Source organism: Notolepis coatsorum (assembly GCF_963971535.1).
Source record: "Notolepis coatsorum genome assembly, chromosome: 2".
NCBI classification, from domain to species: Eukaryota; Metazoa; Chordata; class Actinopteri; order Aulopiformes; family Paralepididae; genus Notolepis; species Notolepis coatsorum.
Window position 1 is genome coordinate 24129982 of NC_140166.1, and position 22411 is coordinate 24152392.

At 40.7% G+C, this 22411-nt stretch overlaps 1 protein-coding gene across 1 annotated transcript in view; it reads left to right on the plus strand.

The window, feature by feature from the left end:
• golph3a (golgi phosphoprotein 3a) overlaps window positions 1-22411 on the plus strand; it is a 97452-nt gene that overhangs the window by 47112 nt on the left and 27929 nt on the right. Inside the window, exon 2 of the mRNA XM_084307259.1 lies at window positions 6691-6822. Within this exon, the coding sequence (XP_084163385.1) occupies window positions 6691-6822 (132 nt within the window). The remainder of the gene's footprint in view (window positions 1-6690; window positions 6823-22411) is intronic.

Genomic DNA, 22411 nt, shown 5'->3' on the forward strand with positions numbered 1-22411 from the left:
AAGTATTCCCGTAACCGAGAATACCTTTAGGTACCAGGAATACCATGCCTAGGTATTCTTGGTTACCTAAATAGGTATTCCCGTAACCTGATAGGTATTCACGGTAACTTTAGATATTGATATGTATTCCGGTGACTTGTGAAAAGGAGAGGTTACCAGGAATACTATTACCATATAGGTATTCACGGTAACTTATATGTATTCCGGTAATTAATTAATTGAAGCTAACACATCATGGAGGCCCAGGCCGTTAGCTACAAGCTAACAACACATCATGGAGGCCCAGGCCGTTAGCTACAAGCTAACAACACAACATGGAGGCCCAGGCCGTTAGCTACAAGCTAACACATTAATTAAATGTATTAATATTATCAGGGGTAGGCTAGCATATATAATAGAATGGTGGCATGGTGGTGTAGACTGACTAGGAGCATGGTGGTGGTGTAGACTGACTAGGGGCATGGTGGTGGTGTAGACTGACTAGGGGCATGGTGATGGTGTAGACTGACTAGGGGCATGGTGGTGTAGACTGACTAGGGGCATGGTGGTGGTGTAGACTGACTAGGGGCATGGTGGTGGTGTAGACTGACTAGGGGCAGGTTGGTGTAGACTGACTAGGGGCATGGTGGTGTATAGTGACTAGGGGCATGGTGGTGTAGACTGACTAGGGGCATGGTGGTGGTGTAGACTGACTAGGGGCATGGTGGTGTAGACTGACTAGGGGCATGGTGGTGTAGACTGACTAGGGGCATGGTGACCAGGAATACCTGTTTTTTCCAAAATTCTGTTCAAATGCCATCTTGGAATAACAAAACAACGATTGTGTGCAGACAATTGAAAAGGTTCCTTTCCACTTTCTTGAATATAGAAAAAATTAAAATACTTGTTCTAGAACTGTATTTTTTGCACTTGTTTGTTAAGTTACTGGGAATACCCTTTCCTTGTTTTTGCTCATTTTAACAGACAAAACACAACACATTCTAGCAGGGTTCGAAATTAACGGGGGCTTGGGGCATAATGCCCTTGAAAATGGATAAAATGCCCTCGAAAATCAGTTAAGGGGGGCACTTAATGCCCCCGACAGTTTACTAATTATATATATATATATTTATCCGGTAATGGAGCGTCTGTGTATCGTATACGGTTCAGATGACGCGCAAATTAAAAAAAAATCATTTGGCGGAGCCGGTGTTCTGCACTGGCTGCAGCAGCAGCCAGGTGCTAGTCAGTTTGTGTAAAAATGGCACGCACAATATAAATCAATCTTCATTACGACTTTAAAAACATAGCCATTAACATTACATAGGCCTACACACATCTTGCCATAGCGTTAGCAGTTTGTACAATGTTTGTAGCTGTTAGCTAGCTAGCCCTTCACAACAACAGCTAACACCGTAGCTACTAGCTACTGTAGCAGAGGAGGAAATGGGAGTCTGAGAGGCGGGGTGTTTAAAGACAATGATAGGCGTTTATTCAACATCCAAGAAGGCTAACATACAACTGTGTTTTACTAACTCCAACCGGGACTATTGCCGCTTTCGCGCTGCTTGTTGACGTTATGAACTGCTCCTAACGTGACCGGAGCTGAAGGTGGCGGTGCCACACGCTAAAATGTCCGTGGGGACCCGGCGCCAACCCATAGATAGTTCCAACTCACCGAATTACGTAATCCACCACAGTTGCACTCAATATTTAAATAATGTTAGTCTAAATATATGTAGACAGAAACATAATAATTTCAAGCAGAAAACGAATCTTTCCATTAAGAACTGACAAGCAGGGAATTTAAACATGGTTGACATTGTTTTTGTGTGTTTATATTAATTAAAGAAAGGAAAGTCTAGTGCTGGCTGAGCATATTGTTTGTTTGCACTAAATTAATACTTTGACAAATGTAGCCTATATTTTTCAGTCAGTTCGGTCTTTGTGTGCCAAACATTATTTAAGGCTGTAAACACTGTAAACCTTTTATTTTATTTTTAATAAATGAGAAACATGTTTAGATTTGAGTGTTATAGAAAAAGAAAGCAATACGCTTGGACCAGCACTCACAGATTTTGGTATATTTAATTGCAGCCTGAAACAAACATGTTTCGGAACGATTATGTTCCGAAACATGTTTGTTTCAGGCTGCCATTAAATATACCAAAATCTGTGAGTGCTGGTCCAAGCGTATTGCTTTCTTTTTCTATTATACTCGACGGGATTTCAGCACCCAGTGTTATAATTTGTGAGCGCAGTCTATCTTGACTTTTAGATTTGAGTGTTAATTTTTTTTTAATAAAAATTAACGTATATCGAACTGAAAACCGTGACCCCAAATTCGTGATATGAACCAAACCTTCCATTTTGTGAACCGTCCCACCCCTACCGTTTATCATAAAAATTCAGTGCCCCCGAAATACAAAAAAAAGCCCCCGAAAATCAATTAAGGGGGGCAAAAAAAGCCCTTGAAAAAAAATGTTAATTTCTAACCCTGCATTCTAGTAATTCTGGTTTACACCTAACCCTTATTATTGCTGTTATGATTTCCAAAAATAAAATCTCACCAATCTTTAGTAAAATAGGAGATTTAAGTGTTTATCTGGAATTGTCAGGATAGGTATTCGCGGTAACCTGGGATCAATATGTGAAACGTAATTATCTCCTAAAATAATTGGCCACAAAAGACTAAACTCATTTTGGTTGTTCATTGGGGTGCCAAGATCATGCCCAAAACATATCATGCATCTGCCATGAAAATTAAGCCTTTTTTGTTTGTCATCAATTGAAGGCCATGAACTATGTTGACTCATATCCCTCTACCCGTATTTTTCCTTCAGATTCAGCTACATTTGAATTATCTTGAGATAACTCGGAGAGAACTATGGTATTATGTTACATGATGATGATATCCCTACAAAACAACAAAAACATTTTAATTCTCTCTTAAATTGGAGGAGATAGTGAATTGGTATTCCCGGTAACTTAGGTCAACTTTAGAGGTCCGCCATCCCTTATTACATGATGTTTTTTTTTTTTTTTTTGGCATCTATAACAATCATTCTTGACATGAGAAAAGATTTTAATGTTGTTCGTATAACGTCCTGGGTTATATGGCTTAGAAATGGGGCAGGTTACCGGGAATACATGCGTTACCCATATAGAGAGAGAGAGAGAGAGAGAGAGAGAGAGAGAGATCACTTGAGGGAGGGACATTATTGTGAGGGGAGAATTGGAAGAATGCGCCAAATCGAGAATTAGAGACATAGATCCTATTACTATAAGTCCACATAGCTAGAAAATAACCCTAAACACTGGAAAAGGTCATTTATAAGATAGTTCCCCTTTAACGTTATTGTGTGTTGTAGCTATGTTATACATTCTGAATGGCATTAACGTTAGTTGGGTACTGTCATTGTATTTAGTTGGTTAGCTATTTAGCTAATGTTGATAGCATTGAATAGCATCAACGCTAGCTGGCTACAACGAATTCTCACAAGCTGGCTCAAGTTTTCTCATAGCCGTAGGTAGTCGGATCAATCGCTAGGGCTGCACGTTTTTGGAAAATAATCGAATTGCGATTTTTCTGACAGATATTGCGATTGTGTTTAAATTTGCGATTATAATAAAAAAAATATGTAAGCAGCAAAAAATATCGCGATATAATTTAGAGGCCATATCGCCCAGCCCTACTATAATGGTAAAATAGTTATTAAAAAATTTGCCCCTAAAAAATATTCTTTGCCCCTAAATTTCTCATTTAGGGGCAAGTGTGCCCCTAGTGAAAAAGCTTAGCGTACAGCCCTGGTACATATTACAGTTCTACTTATGTTTTGATGTCAAGAGTAGGGATGGGTACCGAATTCGGTACTTTTAAGGGTACCGACCGAAACACGTCGGTACTACCGTGTATCGATTCACGTGAGATCCAACGGTGCCAATTTTCGGTACAATGCGCAAAAAAATAATATATCAGATGACGTCACGTTTTGTTGACCGCAAAAACGAAACCGCACGTTAAGGCACAATACATGTTTTCAAACTCTCTTTGGGTGTTTGCAATTCATGGGGACTGGGGAGTATATGTCTCTGATATCTATCTTGGTAGTGGGCAGGTTGTTAGAAAGTGTAGCTCAGTTTCCACATCTGCTCTGTCTGACATGGCTGTTGAAACACTACTGTCTATCTCCAAACTTCCACTTCTCTCGAAACGTTCTTTTGCTATGTGCTCGCACTGCCGCGGTGGGTTTTATTTTTAGCGGTCGGCTTACTCCTTTCATAGTTTAACATATTTGTAACCTGTTTAAAGTTCTTAAGCTAACGTTAGCTAAGCTAATCGTCGGACATAACGTTAGCTCCTAGGGCTACAGTGCAAGCCGGCACAACTCGGGACATAAGAGAGGATGTGACGTTGGTAAACAAGCCACACACACATCGCAGAGCGGGTCTTCTCCAAAGCGGGGGAGGAGCAAAAATAACTGCTAGAATACTCAATCAGCAGCAGAGTAGTTCATTGCTGCTAGATTGTTTGTTTGTTTAATCAGTTGTAAAATAATTTACATCAGTAAGATGTAAATAATAATAATGTAATAATAATAAATTATTTATTTATTAAATATTAAGTTTGGATTTTTTTTTTTTTTTTTTTTTTTTATTATACAACTGAGGTAGGTCGTGATACAATTTTTAGAGACTAAAGTACCGAAAAAAGGTACCGTTGGGTACCGGTATCGATTCACAGGTACCGGTATCGGTTCAAATGTGAAAGGTACCCATCCCTAGTGAAGAGTGATGCTGCACTTAGCACTGACTGAGAGTACATATTACAGTTCTACTTATGTTTTGATGTGAAGAGTGATGCTGCACTTAGCACTGACTGAGAGTACATATTACAGTTCTACTTATGTTTTGATGTGAAGAGTGATGCTGCACTTACCACTGACTGAGAGTACATATTACAGTTCTACTTTGACATTGCATGTACCGTACTTTTCGCACTATAAGCCGCACCTGACTATAAGCCGCAGCAGCTAAATTTAATGATGTGTACATATATAAGCCGCACTGGACTATAAGCCGCAGGTGTTTTAATGTTTAATTACCATATGTAATTAGCATTGGGACACAATACTGTCGGACAAATAACAAGAATTAACTCATTTACAAGTTGTATTAAGTTTAGCAAATAAGGGAACAGATAAATAACATTTCAATGCAGTCAAAAAAGCAATATTTAGATTTTTACATTTTCGGGTTTGGTCACGTCGAGTCACATATAAGCCGCACCGTTATATAAGCCGCAGGGTTGAAAAATGGGGGAAAAAGCCGCGGCTTATAGTCCGAAAAGTACGGTAATTAGAATACAGGCAAATAAAAGTCATTTAGTTTAAAGTACAATCTCGGCTGTCTTTTTCTCTCAACGCTTCAATAGGTAGATCTTGCCGTCACCAAACAAAAAAAAGTGATCTTGGGCTTAAAAAGGTTGGTGACCACTGCTCTAGGAGGTAGAAAGAGCACTCAGCCGTGAGCTACTGAAGACCAGTCACTGGCTGGTTGACAACAGGCTGTCCCTTCACCTAGGGAAGAAGACTGAAGCTATCCTCTTTGGCTCCGCCATTAGACTGAGTAGGTCTCCTGGGTTCAGGATAGTGGTGGGAGACAGAGGTCTCAGCCAGAGAGGAGGTCACCTACTTGGGCTGTGTTCTGGACAACACCCTATCAGGCGAGAACATGGCACAAAGGGTAGCCACTAAGGTCAACCAGAGAGTAAAGTTCCTCACTAGGATTTCAACAGGTCAGCAATGGAAATCCTAGCGAGGGCCCTGGTTCAATGCCAATTTGATTATGCATGTTCCTCCTGGTACACCAGCATCACAGTGACACTGAAGAATAGGCTGCAGAAATGAATTAAAAAAAATACATTTAACTTTATTTTTTTTAAACATAAAATTAATTTGGGTCGCACCTAAATCGGCAGGGTCGGTCGGCAACCGGAACCAAACCATTTATTTTGCATGGCTTTAGCTTAATCTAATTTCCCAAAATGTTGGCGTGTTCCTTTAATGCAGTGCTTCTCAAACTTTTTCTGTCAGGCCCCCCTTTGGCGGACCAAAATATTTTGGGCCCCCCCCCCCCCTCAAAATAGTCATGAATGGTATCAACACCTTAACTGCTGCATCATGAGATACTTGGTGGGCCATGAGATGAGATACTTGGTACTCAGCACCACACTCTGAAACTAGCTCTCTAGGTGGTATCAGATGAGATTTTAAAGAGTTCTTCCAAGAGTTTGGATGGAGATGTGTCAGGAAGCTTTGTCTCAATGTTGTCTGTAAAGGTTTTTTTTATCCAGAGTAACTTTTCTGTGTTTTATTAAATAATGATTCAGATTTTGAGAAATTGTATTTTCATGGAGAACTGTGCAGCTGCAACAGATAGCACTTTAGTGATCATTTTCTGTAATCCAATTTTTTTTTTAATATATAAATCTCAAGGCCCCCCCTGTCATGCCTCTGCGCCCCCCACTTTGAGAAACACTGCTTTAAGGTTGAAAGGTTTATCTTTTTTTTTATTTTTTTTTTTTTTTTTTTTTTTATTTTTTTTTTTTTAGATCTAAACTTTTCATGCAACTGCTATGTCCCGTTCTGCTAGGTGCTGGGTGTACCGTATCCGTCTGACATGTCCCCTCCCTCTCTCTCTCTCTCGCAGGGCTACACGTCTTTCTGGAACGACTGCATTTCCTCGGGGCTGCGTGGCTGCATGCTCATCGAGTTGGCGCTCAGAGGACGCCTGCAGCTAGAGGCCTGTGGCATGAGGAGAAAGAGCCTCCTGGTCAGAAAGGTGTGTTTTGAGCTCTAATTACAGATTATACATGTACTATATTCACACTACGGAGCTCTAATTATAGATTATACATATAATAATAATAAACTTTATTTGTATAGCACCTATCATACAGAAACTGCAGCTCAACAGAAATAAGACATAAAATGAGCACATAAAGTGCAGACCTATAAAATCAGTGTTTCACATTAGCATCTAACATCCCAACAGGCCACCTTGTTTATGGTTTGATTCAGTTTTAAATAGACAATAATAAAAAGAGTAAGATAGAATAGACAGAGTAAAATAGTTTTTAGCGCAACGTGGGCATTTCAGAATGGCAAGGATGAAAAGCAGTTAGACAATTGGACCCGTTGCTCGCGGAGTAGGGATGTCCCGATCACGTTTTTTTCCTCCCGATCCGATCCCGATCATGTGATTTTGAGTATCTACCGATACGATATTTCCCGATCCGATCAAAAAATACGAATTTTACGTTTTTTATTTAAAAAAAAAAAAATGTATTCAACAAACATGACCATGTTCACGTCTTAAACTCATACAGAGGCCTTAGTTTTGGTTTTAAATTGCGTATCATCATTCATTTATTTATTGTCACACAGAGCAGAAGAATTTTGCCAAAACAAACCAATAGTATCCAGCTGCAGAACGGCAGACCAGCCACACTCTCAGACCCAAACGCATTTCCTTTGATTTAATTATACATCAAATGATTTATGAAGTTAACTTTTCACCTGGATAACGTCAACATTCAGGGTGAATGTAATGTGAGAAATTGGGATTAAAAAAAGAAATAAATTAAAAAAAATTATTTCGGAGGCGGTTAGGTGGCCGAGCGGAGATTGCGTTCGTCACCAGCCCCGGAGCTGTGAGCTGGATTCGCCTGTTCGAATCCAGCTCACAGCTCCGGGGTTGTCACCAGCTTGGCTGGCCGTCTGCACTAATACAATTGGCTGTATTAGAGGGTGGGAGAAGCTGGCGGGGTGGGTCCGGGTCGTTGTAAACAGCGACTCCTACAGTTCGGTCGGGGCGCCTGCTAAGCGCGGATAGGACTTGAGGGGGATAGTGTGGTCCTCCCACACGCTACGCCCTCTCGATGAGAATCCGCGCTGCCAGGTGAAAAGAAGCGGTGATTGGCTGGACGTGTGTCGGAGGAAGCACGTGGTAGCCTCCACTCTCCCAGATGATCCGACTGTGGGGGGTAAGTGCGCAGCAACCAGGAAGGGACTGGGAATTGGCATACGACTAACATTGGGATGGGAGAAAATCGGAGGAAAATGGAGGGGGAAAAAGATAAAAAAAAAAAAAAAAAAAAAAAAAAATTATTTCGGTCTGAGAGTGTGGTTGGTCTGCCGTTCTGCAGCTGGATACTATTGGTTTGTTTTGGCAAAATTCTTCTGCTCTGTGTGACAATAAATAAATGAATGATGATATGCAATTTAAAACCAAAACTAAGGCCTCAGTATGAGTTTAAGACGTGAACATGGTCATGTTTGTTGAATAAAAAAAAAAAAGTAAAAAAAAAAAAAAATTGCAGATTTTTTTATATATTTTTTTGCTGATCCCGATCTTCGGAAAATCACGTGATTGGCCCCGATCACGTGATCGGATCGGGACATCCCTATCACGGCGTTTACATTACACATAGAAACAGTGCGACTCACGAGAGAAGTTGTCACACAGCTGTCAAATGCAGGGCTGAAGACTCGAGCTAGATGTCATAGCTTCTAGAATTGAAGGTCCGCTCTGCTATGTGTCTATTAGGAAATTACAATTGCGCGTTGACTTGCACACTGCAGGGCTGTACACTGCGATGATCTCGTCGCAAATTGCCCCTTAATTTGGCCGTTGCGAGTTGGAAATATTATTTGGGAGCAACGTTGCGAGTTGTGATTTCAACCCTTCATTCGCATTTCACTCCTAAATTAATCCATACAAATTGGATACATTTTAAAAAAAACATTAGCCTACAACCAAGGCTGTACAGTGCGACACAATGTCGTGGTGCTATGAAAGAATCTGTCGGCAATGAATGAACTTACTGCGATCACCGATAGCCTGAGTGAAAAAAAAGATTTGCGTGTGGAGTGAATCTGGGTCACGCTATATACTTGGTACTTGTAGTCTATTGTGCGATTAAAGACCATGTCCCTATCTGCGTACCGTAATTCCTCTAATAGTAACCCCGGCTTGTATTTGTTTCAACTGTAGCGGGTACCAGGCTTGTATTAGGAGGAGGCCTGTATAAGAGGGAGGCCTATATTTCAAATTTTCAAACAGATCATAATGAATAAATCAACATTTTGTGTCAGTTTGAACCCAGTAAAATGTACTGGGTTCATTTATTGAAACCAAGTACTGTATGAAATAGTAAACAGTGCAATTACAGGTGGTCACTGGTCATTTCAACGTTTTCAAAGTGAAATCAAGTAACTAGCTCAGTATGCAGCTCAGTATATTAGTAACCCGGCTTGTATTAGGAGGCCGGCTTATAATTGCTTAGCTCAAGAGCGCACCCGACCATTAATAGAGACCCGGCTTGTATTTGAGACCCGGTTACTATTAGAGGAATTACGGTAGTCTATACATCCAACACCAAATCCCATAATTCCTAGCAAAACGAAACTGAATGTGGCCTCTCTTCCTTTCAATATGGGCTATTGCATCACCAAAGAAGCACCTCATTTCAATACATTTAAGACGAAAATTTTGCTCTGCAAGAACAACGGAGTGGATATCAGTCCATCTTATGACAACCACGTCCGATGTGGAGAGATGATAAGATGATGATGATTGACGTGATGTGATGTGATGATTGATTGACGGGGACACGGACATGTAAGATTCTGATCAAACTGGCCAGTATCACGTCCTCGTCTGTTCGGCCCTCCATCCAATTCCTCTGCGTTGTGTACTTTTAATGGTCCTGACGTCTCCGATACTGGTAGATAAGATCCTTATCTTCCCCCGTTAGTGCAATCCATAAACCATAATACTTCTCCACTTCCGTAAGAATTCGACACTTCGACACTGTGAGATACCTTATGAGGAGAAGCGTTGTTTTATTGCTATAAACAGAACCTCGTAATCAGATGTTATCAAATTGTATCGTCCTTGAAGAGTCTATTCTAATGATCTCTCGGTGGGTTCAGATTGTCCTTTTGTTATTCAGTCCAATAGTGGTCAGGCCTAGTCGTTAGCCTGAACCCTCCTCGTGTTAGCCGAAGCTAATGATGTCGTGGCATTCTTCCTCCTCCCCCCCCCCCCCCTCTCTCGTGATAAGAGGAGAGAGAGAGTCCTCTGTGTGATCTCAGTCCTACTCGCTCTCGGTCAGATTATCGTCTGAGTCAGATTCTAGTCTGTCTTACACCCGGAAACACCGTTCGATTTATAGATGTTCGTCGTCGCAACGACGGCCCCGCCTTCTGGTTGTCATGCGACGTGTTGTCATGACAACTGCGTTTAACCTTTACACACACTTCAAAACGTTTCTCTACTGTTGCATTAAAGAGGTCACCCCTCTCCCTCGCTCTGGCCCTCCAGTACACTCTAATCTCAGATGTTCTAATGAGGAATGTCAACAAACATTCTCTCGCTGGCAGTGTGGCTCACAACAATCACCCTGCTCTACTGAACCACCGTCTTCCACCGTCCGCATGCACTTCGACCTCTCTGACCCGGCACCGTTTTAGCTGTGGTCACTCCCCCCAATCTATACATCACATACATTGAAAAAGCACCCTGTTTCTCTCAGACACTTCTAACGTTCAGGTTCAGCTATGCATTAGGTGAGTAGTCCTACCGTAAGAGCCTCATACGGGTCAATTAAACCTTTTTGATTAGTCTTTCCTTCCAGCTAAGTTGGACTGAACATTTCACTGTCAAAAGAGCAAATGTAGGGGAGCTCCAGTAGCTCACCACGTACCGCGAGTGCTATTTCAGCGCCGTGGACAACCGTGCTCGTCACGGATCTGGGGCTGAGCGCGTTCGAATCCTGGACGGCAGCCGTGCCTTTCCCAGAGTGTCTTCCCCCCCATCTGAACCCTTTCAGCCTGCTTCTGTCGGTCGAACTTGACCAAGTATGAATGCGATGAAAAAGCGATAAACGCTAAAAGAACCAGCTGACTGGTCAAAAAAAAAAAAAAAAAAAAAAGCGCAAATGTAAATAAGGTTGCGTCGCAACACGTTTTCAAAATAAAGGTCACATATACAAATACCTCTCAATTCTTATTAAAAAAAGTCCCGGATATACATGAACATTAATTGGCATAGATCTCTATAAACGGCCCAACACATTGATCACTTTAGGCACACACTGAACTGAAACCAGTAACATCACAAATATGAAGCAGGTAATTACCCATACAAATAATAAACCTTTCATGGGGTTATTTACAATAATAATTCATTTGATTTCTAAAGCACTTTTCATTGTGAAACAAATGTATGCAGAGTTTCTTGTCCTCCTGATTAATGCAATGGTGTGTGTGTGTTGTGGTGATCTCATTCAAGGAGCACTACACAAGCGCGCGCACACACACACACACACACAGTTTGTTGTTTTTGTTCTATTAGTTGGTTCATTATAAAAGATACAAACCTGAAAACAAACGCACTTAAATGTTAAATAAAAGGACCACAGTAATGAGGCAGGAGGAACATATTTCTTTAATAATGGTAAAATTGTTATTAAAAAATGTGCCCCTAAAAAATTCTTTTTTGCCCTAAATTTCTCATTTAGGGGCAAGTGTGCCCCTAGTGAAAAAGCTCAGCGTACAGCCCTGCACTGTGCTCCTAAATGATTTTTCCGGTTCGCACAAATCAATTTTTAGGGGCAAATGCGAGTGAAATAGTCTCACTGTAGAGCCCTGCACTTATGTTTGTACTATATTCACACTACAGAGCTCTAATTATAGATTATACATGTACTATATTCACACTACAGAACTCTAATTATAGATTATACATGTACTATATTCACACTACAGAGCTCTAATTATAGATTATACATGTACTATATTCACACTACAGAGCTCTAATTATAGATTATACATGTACTATATTCACACTACAGAGCTCTAATTATAGAATTTACATGTACTATATTCACACTACGGCGCTCTAATTATAGATTATACATGTACTATATTCACTACAGAGCTCTAATTATAGAATTTACATGTACTATATTCACACTCCAGAGTTCTAATAAAAAATGTCAAAAAAATCTAACCCTAACTAACCTTACGGTCATGCACTTGTCCTAATATACTAACCCACACTGTAGCACTCAACACTTTGATGAACATTGTTACTCCGCTGATAGAGTTGTGCCCTTCCTGATGACTTGTCGTACAGAACTTGCAAGTCGCTTTGGATAAAAGCGTTGGCTAAATGACTAAATGTAAATGTAATTATAGGTTATGCATGTACTATATTCACACTACAGAGCTCTAATTATAGATTATACATACTTTATTCTTGAGCTGTCCCCGAAGCCTGTTTTTGGGCTTCGAACTTCGTCAGGGTTTTAACGGACGTTCGAACCTTCGTTTTTAATAATAATTAAAAAAAAATCTAATATATATATTTTTTTATATATAAATATCCTCAACTAAATTCTCAATTTTAATAAAGTGATTAATCTGATTAAACGAGTCTTTAAAAAAAAATTAAATCAACTTTCTTTAATGAATACAACTCATCAGTTGTAATAGTATAATATTAGTGTAGCCTAATCTTTATCTGCAACTGTGAAGAAAAACCCAATTGGTTTAAACAGAATGAATAGACACGGACGTCTACATTTCATAAAACTACACTACCCAGCTCACACCAGCCGCCGACAACGGAAGTCCAACCATTTTTCTTTTCCAAATATTGACGCGATTCTCGTTTATATCTCACGAGTCGAACAAACCTCAATGTTATTGCCATAAAATACAACGTGTATTGTTTCTTTACCTTTCTGGGAATGTCTAGAAAAGAAAACGCATCGCAATCCGGAAAAAATGGCGGAGATATGGACATTATACAAAAGTAACTGTACTTACAGTAGATTTAATTCACGGATCACACGGTCTGCTGCCCTGTAACGGGCACCTGGTGGTACTAAATCCAGATGTAACTCTGCCATTGGAAAGTCAAAGAGGAGATTTGGCCCGATCCATAGATGTATGACTTGGCCATAATAAGGTAATTTATAGGCCTGATGTGTCCGGATTGGAAAAATGCAGTACTGTATCTACAAAAAAACCTGTAAATCATCTGCCCTTTATTCATTTGCTTAGATCTCCTGTACACTTGATTTCGAGAAGGTACTGAATGTGGCAATTTTCACTTTTGGTCAATGTTAGCATGGTGTTATTCACCGTCAAAGATGGGAAACAATGGGTGTTATATTCTCCTTTTGGTTCGTTACAATTTACTCAAGCATAATAACGGACACAATATTATATATATATATATATATATATATATATATATATATATATATATATATATATATATATATATATATTATGGTATATATATTAGTGATGCACGATATATCGGCCGCCAATATAATATCGGCCGATATTGCCGTTTTTTACACATCGGTATCGGCCCGATATCAAGATAGGGCCGATATGGGCAGATATAAAAAAAAAAATATATACGAATTTTCTTTTCTTTTTTGCATGTTTTGGCCTTAACACATCCAGCACCAAAAACGCTGTACAGCGTTATTGCCCGCCATGCGTTGACCGCCAACATCGCTGTACAGCGTTTTTGAGATCAATATTTAATTTTTTTGCCATGGCATTCATAATTCATCCACCCAACCCCCGGTGCTGCAGCGGGGACCCTAAATGGGACTGCAACGCCTCAATACCGCCGCCTGGTGGATGGTCGGGCGAGTTACACACTCAAAAATCGGATAGTGTCATCGGTGTGTCGAGGAAATTCCTCCGGCAGTCACATCTCGCTACGGGACTACAGACGAACACTGGTGTGCATATGGATCGCTGCCATAACGCAATAATCAATATGATTTTGGTGTTTATTGCGCCATACAAACCGGAATATAGGATATAGGAGATCGGTGTTGAATAATTGGGATCTTTCTCCTCCAGTCTTATCGGCTCACGGTAAGAGGGCAGTAACGTTATTTTCAACCCGATTGTTTATTCATTTCACTGCAAACAGTCTGATCAATATATCAACCCATAGTAAATAAAGCTGTTACTGACGATCAAGGAATTATAAACGACCCCCCCCCCCCTTTCCTCCACGCATGATGAAGCATAATGTATACCGATCATATACATTTGAATTTTTTAATATAGCGTGTATGGTAGGGCTGCACGATTAATCGCTTTTTAATCTAAATCGCGATTTGGAATGATGCAATTATCAAATCGCCAAGCCTGCAATTAAAAAAAAATATATATATATATTAACCAGGAAGTCCCATTGAGATACAAGATCTCCTTTGCAAGGGAGACCTGGCCAAGATGACAGCAATAACATTTGCAATACATCACACAGCAATAAAATGTGCGATACATCACACAAGAACATAATAAATGTGCATGTATACAATACATCACATGTAAACACAAAAACACAAAGCAGAATAGTCTACATCAGGGGTGCCCAGCCTTTTTTGAACCAAGATCTACTTTTTAATTTACCACCTAGCCGAGAGCTACCAGCCAAAATTGTATATTGTAAGCCGTCATTTGAGGCTTTATAAAAGCAGCATAATGAACACAAATCTGTCAGTGCCGAGTCAGACCTCATCTTAAATAACAAACAGCATTGCTTGTTGTAGTTAATAAGGAGAGGCAGAGTTGATTTTGCAAAAAAAAGAAAGAAAAAAAAATTAATAATCTAATTTTATTAATTGAGATCTACTTGAAATCAGCCCGCGATCTACCTGTCGATTGCGATCGACTGGTTGGGCACCACTGGTCTACATGATAGTAAAAGTGACAGGGTAATACAGTAATTTTGCAGTTGGGACCCGACTACAGAAAGCAGCAACATTCTTCTTGTAGGAAGTTATGTAATACAGATTTAAATTCACCAAGAGAGACCGGGGTGTCTAAGTGGATAATGGTCCTGTAGCCCATTCCATGCCCAAGGTGCGCAGCTTGAGAAAGCTGCTCCTAGCTAACCCTGCTCAAGACAGAAAACATCTGAGCTGAGTAAGGAAAGGGTGGGGGGGGGGGGGGGGGGGCGGCATCTCTCTCACTACTGGTTAAATTAATGTGGAAAAGTAGAAAAACGTTGCACTTTAAAAAACGAACTGGATAGTTGATGATAATAAACATTTAACTTCATTAGCTGAAGTATTCTAAAATAATTTAAGCCATTCTCCTTTTCTGTGTGTGTGTGTGTGCACGTGTCTCATATCTGGTCTGACATCAGAGGAGTTTGATAGTATTTATTTACTGAGGATTGCCAGATAATGTTGATATTTAAACAAAAAAATAATTATTATACAAAATAAATATACATGATCATGCAACATAAAAAAAATTGTTGTATGAACTGTTTGGGAGAGGTAGGTAAGGGGTTTTAGATTGTGTGTTGTGAAGTTTACTTCAGAGAGGGAGAGTAAAGTACAGAAAAAAAGGTACCGTTGGATACCGTACCGGTATCGATTCCCAGGTAAAAAGAAACATTTGCACCAAAGGAAGAGGGAGGGATGGCAGTACCCAGCCTACAAGATTATTACTATGCAGCACAACTGAGAGCAGTGACGTGCTGGTGTAACGACAGATATGAGGCAAGATGGAAAGACATTGAAAAAGAAGGGGAGGGATACAAGGTACAAGCTCTGGTGGGAGATGGGGAACTATTTAAAGAGAAAGAGGGACTATTAGATCCAATCACCAAATGCACCTTGAACATATGGAACAGAGTAGTAAAAACACACAAATTGGAGAAGCAGTCAGGGGTCCTGAGATGGGTAGCACATGACAAGAGATTCAAACCAGGGAGGTTAGACCATGGATTCAGAAGGTGGGAGAGGGGGGGGGGGGGCAACAGCGATATGCAAAATGATAGAGAAGGGGGAAATGCAAACACTACAAAAATTAAAGGAGAAATTTGGACTAGAAAACAAGGACCACTTCAGATATCTACAGATTAGAGACTACTATAATAGAGAAATAAGAGGGGACAAGGAAGAAGAACAGAATGGAATAATTAGGATGATAGTAAGGGCATACGAAGGAGGGAAAGGAAGGGTAATATCAGCACTGTACCGGGCTATAATGACCAGCAAGGGACACACGACCGATTATATAAGGGAGAAATGGGAGAGAGAACTAGAGATAGGAATAACAGGGAAGGAATGGGGGAACATATGCGAGGTACAACATTCAACAACAGGATCGAGAATATGGAAAGAATTTGGATGGAAAAACATAATCAGATTCTTTATAACCCCAGAGCTGAAGGGAAAATATGCACCAACACAAAGAGCATGCTGGAGGATGTGTGGGAAGGAGGGGGCAAATCACACGCACATATTCTGGGGATGTCAGAAGCTGAAGGGGTATTGGGAGGAGATAGGGGAAGCTATGATCAGAATATTAGGATACGGGCTACCACAAACAGGACTGGTGCTTTACTTAGGAGACCTGACACACGAGGGAATACAAGGGGGGGACAAATATTTAATAAAGATAATGTTGATAGCGGCCAGAAAAGCAATAACGAGACTGTGGTACAAGGAAGACCCACCGACAATAGCACAATGGGTAGGAATAGTGGAAGAAATACAGGATATGGAGAGGATAACAATCATAACACACATGCTGAGGTTACAGGAAGAGAAATTTGGGGAAAGATGGGGAAAGTGGGAGGATTATAAAGGGAACGAGAACGACATCACAGAGGAAGAACCAAATGCAACACAAGAGGGCGAAGGGTAAAGGAGGAAAGATGTTCAAGGAGGGTCTCTGAACCCATGTCACACACCTGTGCTTTAGTTAGTATTTTCAATTTTTTTTGGGATATTACAATTGCTGAATGTTTTTATACTTTATTATTTATGTCTGTTTAACGGTGTGATATTAATATTCAGGGATGATGTGGTTTGTGTATGGGTGAATCAAAAGGCAAAGTGAAAGTTAATAAACAAGAGAAAAAAAAAGAAAGGACGAAGGATAAGGGAAGAAAGAAGCTCAAGGAGGGTCTCTGGACCCAGATCACACATACAAGCCTAAGGCCCCGTCCACACGAACGCTGGTTTTAATATAACCATGATTGTATGTGCGCAGTTGCACTGTTCGGCCACACACAACCGGGGATTTGCTACACTGCAACCGCGGTCTTTGAAACCGGTGGCCAGGGTGAAGTTGTGCGGTTTTGCAGTTGCGTGTGGGCATAGCAACCGAGGTTATTCCCAGTGTTTACAGCAGAGCTGTCGCAATTATTTCCCATGTTCACGGCAGACCGCGGGGTAGAGAGATTAGAGCAGAGCCAACTACACCAGTGTTTACAGCAGAGCAAGTAAACCAAGTAGCGTTATATGAAAATGATTGTAACAAACTTTTGTTCAAAACGTATCGTCTGTGTTGAAGAGTGTTGTGATCGACTGATGTCTGTTGACGCTCAGAGAAAACATGTAGCTGCAGCTAAACTAAACTCATGTGTTGTCAAGTTATTGTTATAAGGAACCCAGTCCAGACTGCATCCCCTTAACAATTGTTTGTATTGAGCCGTATTGTATTGTACCCATTCTGCAATGTGTTAAATAACGTTTGCATCCATTTCATATCGGTAACGTTACCACATTACGTTAGCATTTAAGCTATATACTATACATGGATATAGCCATTCACATTAGCATGTAGCTAACAACACCGGCGGTCTTTTGTGAGACTAAACTATCCGCTCTTGGTGGTAAATTGTGTTGCTGATGGTTTTGTTTCATCAACAAAATGAGAGGCAGAACACACAGTGAATGTATCCGTTTGTTTATTGCAGTTTCTTTCTTTGCTGAAAATATATGTTCCGTTGGCAAAATTATCAATAGGGTCCAGCTATGTTTCTAAACAGGAAGTTCTTCTTCTTCTTCTTCTTCTTCTTCTTCTTCTTCTTCTTCTTCTTCTTCAGTGAATTAATGGCAGATCGCAACCACAGGATGTTTAGTGAGCGTTCAGCCTTTTCTGATTGGTTGAAATGGCCTTCATGTCTGAACAACATCGCCGCCTACTGTTTTGGCATTGTACTAAATGTATCGGTTGCTGGGTTCCCAGCTCTGCCGTGAGTACGCAGTTATACACGGTTGTTCACCTGTGTTCACCGTGTGGACGGAGTTTTATTTTTTCAAACTTCGGTCATATTAAATCCAAACGCTCGTGTGGACAGGGCCTTAGTCAGTATTTATCATCTTGGAGTAGGAATTACTTGTTTATGCCTGTTTTAAGGGAGATACACAATCAGCCTTTGTATCAAGTACCTAGAAAACAACTGTAGGGGAACCAGACAACTAACCATGATACCCATGTAAATTATTTATGTGCAGTTTTTTTTTTTTTTTTTTTTTTTATAAATAAATGCTGTCTGTCTAAAACTGTTAATAAAAATTTAAGTTAAAAAAAAAAAAAAAACATTTTCAGACTCTGTGTCCCGAACAGACCTACCGCGTAGGCCAGATGCAAGCCGCATTTTACAATAAACCTCTGTGGGGCTGCTTAAAAAAATATTATAATCGCAAATGTAATCGCAATCGCAATATCTGTCCGAAAAATCGCAATTAGATTATTTCCCAAAATCGTGCAGCCCTAGTGTATGGGAAAGAAACGGCAATCGATAATCTATGCTTCAGGGCCTATAACTACTGTTTTTGGAATTACAGCAGAAAAGATTAAAAACATACTTATATTCTCGAAGGTATTAACACAACAATGTATGAATGAAAAAATATAACGTTCCCACATCCTGAACGATAGATAATCGATGTTGAATGGGCCATAGTAATGTCAATATAGCAATACAATTTTAAAAGTTATAGCCTTGCAAAGAAGGTAAACATTAGGGCTGGGCGATAAAACGATAACGATAACTATCGCGATAAATTATTTCCTCGAAATAAACATGAAACGTGGTCGCAAAGTTTCGATATATCGATTTTCCAAGCTTGGATATGAGCACACGCACTAACAACCAATCGGTGAAGGAGATGGCCGATAGAGGAAGGAGACCCGGAAGGAGGTAGGACTCGGTAAACAAGGCTGGCTATGGCTAATTAGCTTGCACGCCGCTATTTCACAGGTTACCTGCCGAGTTGGTGTGTGTTTTGAATTCTGAGGGTAACTGTTATAGTAGTGTGGGGTATACGGTGGACGTCGTTGCAATGAATTGGGCGGAACAGAGTATTTTAGGGTCATTTTTTAGTACATTGTCATGAAATACTCCGCTTGGAAACGAGGCTGGCTATGGCTAATTAGCTTGCACGCCGCTATTTCACAGGTTACCTGCCGAGTTGGTGTGTGTTTTGAATTCTGAGGGTAACTGTTATAGTAGTGTGGGGTATACGGTGGACGTCGTTGCAATGAATTGGGCGGAACAGAGTATTTTAGGGTAATTTTTTAGTACATTGTCATGAAATACTCCGCTTGGAAACGGGGCTGGCTATGGCTAATTAGCTTGCACGCCGCTATTTCACAGGTTACCTGCTGAGTTGGTGTGTGTTTTGAATTCTGAGGGTAACTGTTATAGTAGTGTGGGGTATACGGTGGACGTCGTTGCAATGAATTGGGCGGAACAGAGTATTTTAGGGTCATTTTTGAGTCATGAGATACTCCGCTTGAGATACTCCGCTCTGCTAACGTGCGCGGACTGATGACGACATCAATTCGACTCTCGAGACATTCACAGCAGCAAAACAAGTCAGCCCGCGTATCGGCGCCGGGCATAATAAGTTAATTAAACTTGACAGACATTATATCGACGATAATTATCGATATCGAGTTATATGAAAATAATTTTATAATTTTATCGCGATAACGTTTTTGGTCATATCGCCCAGCCCTATGATCTAGGACGATTTAGAAAAATTTAAATCGATTATAAAAAATAAAAATAAACTTTTTAGATTCACCTTTTATTTGACAAAAAGTGATGTTTGGTGAAAGTTAGATTTTCACTTTATTAATCCCAATAGGGCAATGTTTGATGATCAAGAGGCACGTTGTATTTGTTTTAAGTGAAGTTTGGTGAAAAAGCAATTATTGCACTATTAATCCCAATAGGGACATTCATCTTTGTTTGATCAAGAGTAACCTTTTATCGGTTCCGGGTCGAGGATGGAGTAGTCGCTCATTGCCACGATGTGACTCCCGTATTTTTATATTTAGTCCTAAAAGCCTCTTTTTTATATTTTCAACTCTGTTAAACCTTTTTGTATATACCCCTTTTATGTTTCTACCTATTTATTTTGGCTGCAAAAACCATAATGGCGAAATGAATCCAAGAAGGACGACGCTCCTGCTGATATAACCGCCATTGCTGGGCTAATTGAAGAGCTCAGGCAGTCCTTAACCAACTAAATCAGAGCGTCCGCTGCCTCGCTCGAAACCAAACTCGACAGCCTCTGGACGTCGGTTAACGACCATGCCGAGCGTCTGACCTCCGTGGAAGACGGCTTGAATACTTGGACTGGCAGGGTGGACGAGCTAGAGGCTAGGTGTACGGCGCTAGAAGAGAGCAATGACAAGCTAAAGGCTAAGCTAACTAACGTCGAGTCCCGGAGTCGCCGATCTAACATTTGCATATTAGGACTGGATGAGTCCGTTCATAGCGACCGGCCCAGCGACTTTTTTGCGGAGGTACTGGTTGAAATTCTGGGGAAGGAGGTCCTCCCTACGCCACCTGAACTGGACGCGTCTATTCGAAGCCTAACCGGTTCATGCTTCCGCGTTCGCGTTTTGCGCTCTGATTGGCCACTGATGTTTCTGGTCGCACCAATCGTGTGACGGCAAGTTCTATCGCCGGTTAAGCTTAGGCACTCTTTCGAAGTTGGTTAAGGTTAGAGTTTGTCTTAGAGCAGGGCGATAGAACGCCAGCCCTGATTCCAAACTCTAACTTTAACCAACTTCGAAAGAGTCGCCTACGCTTAACCAGTGATAAACTAGGCGTTAGGTAGTTTGCTGCTGGTCGAGGCGGAAATGGGTGCGTCACGCGATTGGGCGCACATGTCACATGACCGGAAACGTCAGTGGCCAATCGGATCGCACCAGAAACGGCAGTGGGCAATCAGATTCGCAAAACGCGAACGCGGAAGCATGAACCGGTTAGGCTTCGAATAGACGCAAACTGGATGCGTGAACACTTTGGGCAACGCACATGTACTTCCGCGTTTCTCTGATTGGCCAGCGATCGGCCAGCCCTCTTTCCCCCTACGCCGGTAACGCGCGCATGTGCATTTTCTTTTTGACGGCACTCAAACGCCAAGCGAGGTTAATCGCGGAAATGTAATGTTATGTTCGGCTGCGTAGAATACATATTTATCAAAACAACATATTTATCAAAACAACTACCAGATTCACTCATAACGTTATTTCGCGTGACAACACAGCCCAGTGACAACACAGCCCAGCTGTCAGAAACTGTACATTGTAACGTTATATAACGCAACGTTATATAATGTTATTTCGCGTTTTATTCATACTGTTATTTTGCGTGACAACACAGCCCAGCTGTCAGAAGCTGTACATTGAGGGGGTGCGAATCACTGTTTACACTCCCCACAACTGTACATTGTAACGTTATATAACGCAACGTTATATAATGTTATTTCGCGTTTTATTCATATGAGATGAATCTATTTATGAATCGTTTTCAAATAAACGCTAGATTATCGATAGTATATGTGTACGTGTGCACGCTGGTGCCGTTCGCTGAAAATCGATTCTCTCAGTTCCTGATCGCTCTTGGAGTCAAACAGCCATATCACATTATAGGGGAAAAGCTTATATCTCCGTGAAAACGGGTCTGATTATCCTAAGACTGATAAAATAGATTCCTTACCTGAGATCAGATGGTATCCAAATGTATTATTCCAATTCCTGATCGCCATTCCGAAAATCGATCCTTTTATTGATCCAATGCTACGTACTGTAAAACACAGTAACCACGCCGTGCTGAGGGTCCAGCATGAAGCTGATCGGCCCCGATTACCTGCGTGAGAAGTAAAATGTGGAGTCATGCTTTTTCATTGAGTCCAATCCAAAATGGTGAATTACCATCTGGGAGACTATAGGGGGCGCTTTTTTCACATCTAAGCGCCTGGCGTGGCTGATTTACCAACGGTAGACTTGGTTGATGAAATATGAATTCAGATCGCTAATAAAAAAAAAATAGAGAAAAAAAAATGAATATTCTCGTTTATGGGCATTCAACCATAAACCAGAGAAAACTCTGTTTGGGCATTCAAAGTGTTAATGTACTTTTATAGTTTATATTATGTCTTTATGCTTATTGTTGTTATTGTTGTTAGTGCTAGTGTTGTTAGTGTCTTTGTTAAGTCTACTGTATTGTGAAGTCTTCCGCGTATGTTTTGAAAAAGGAAAATAAAAACATT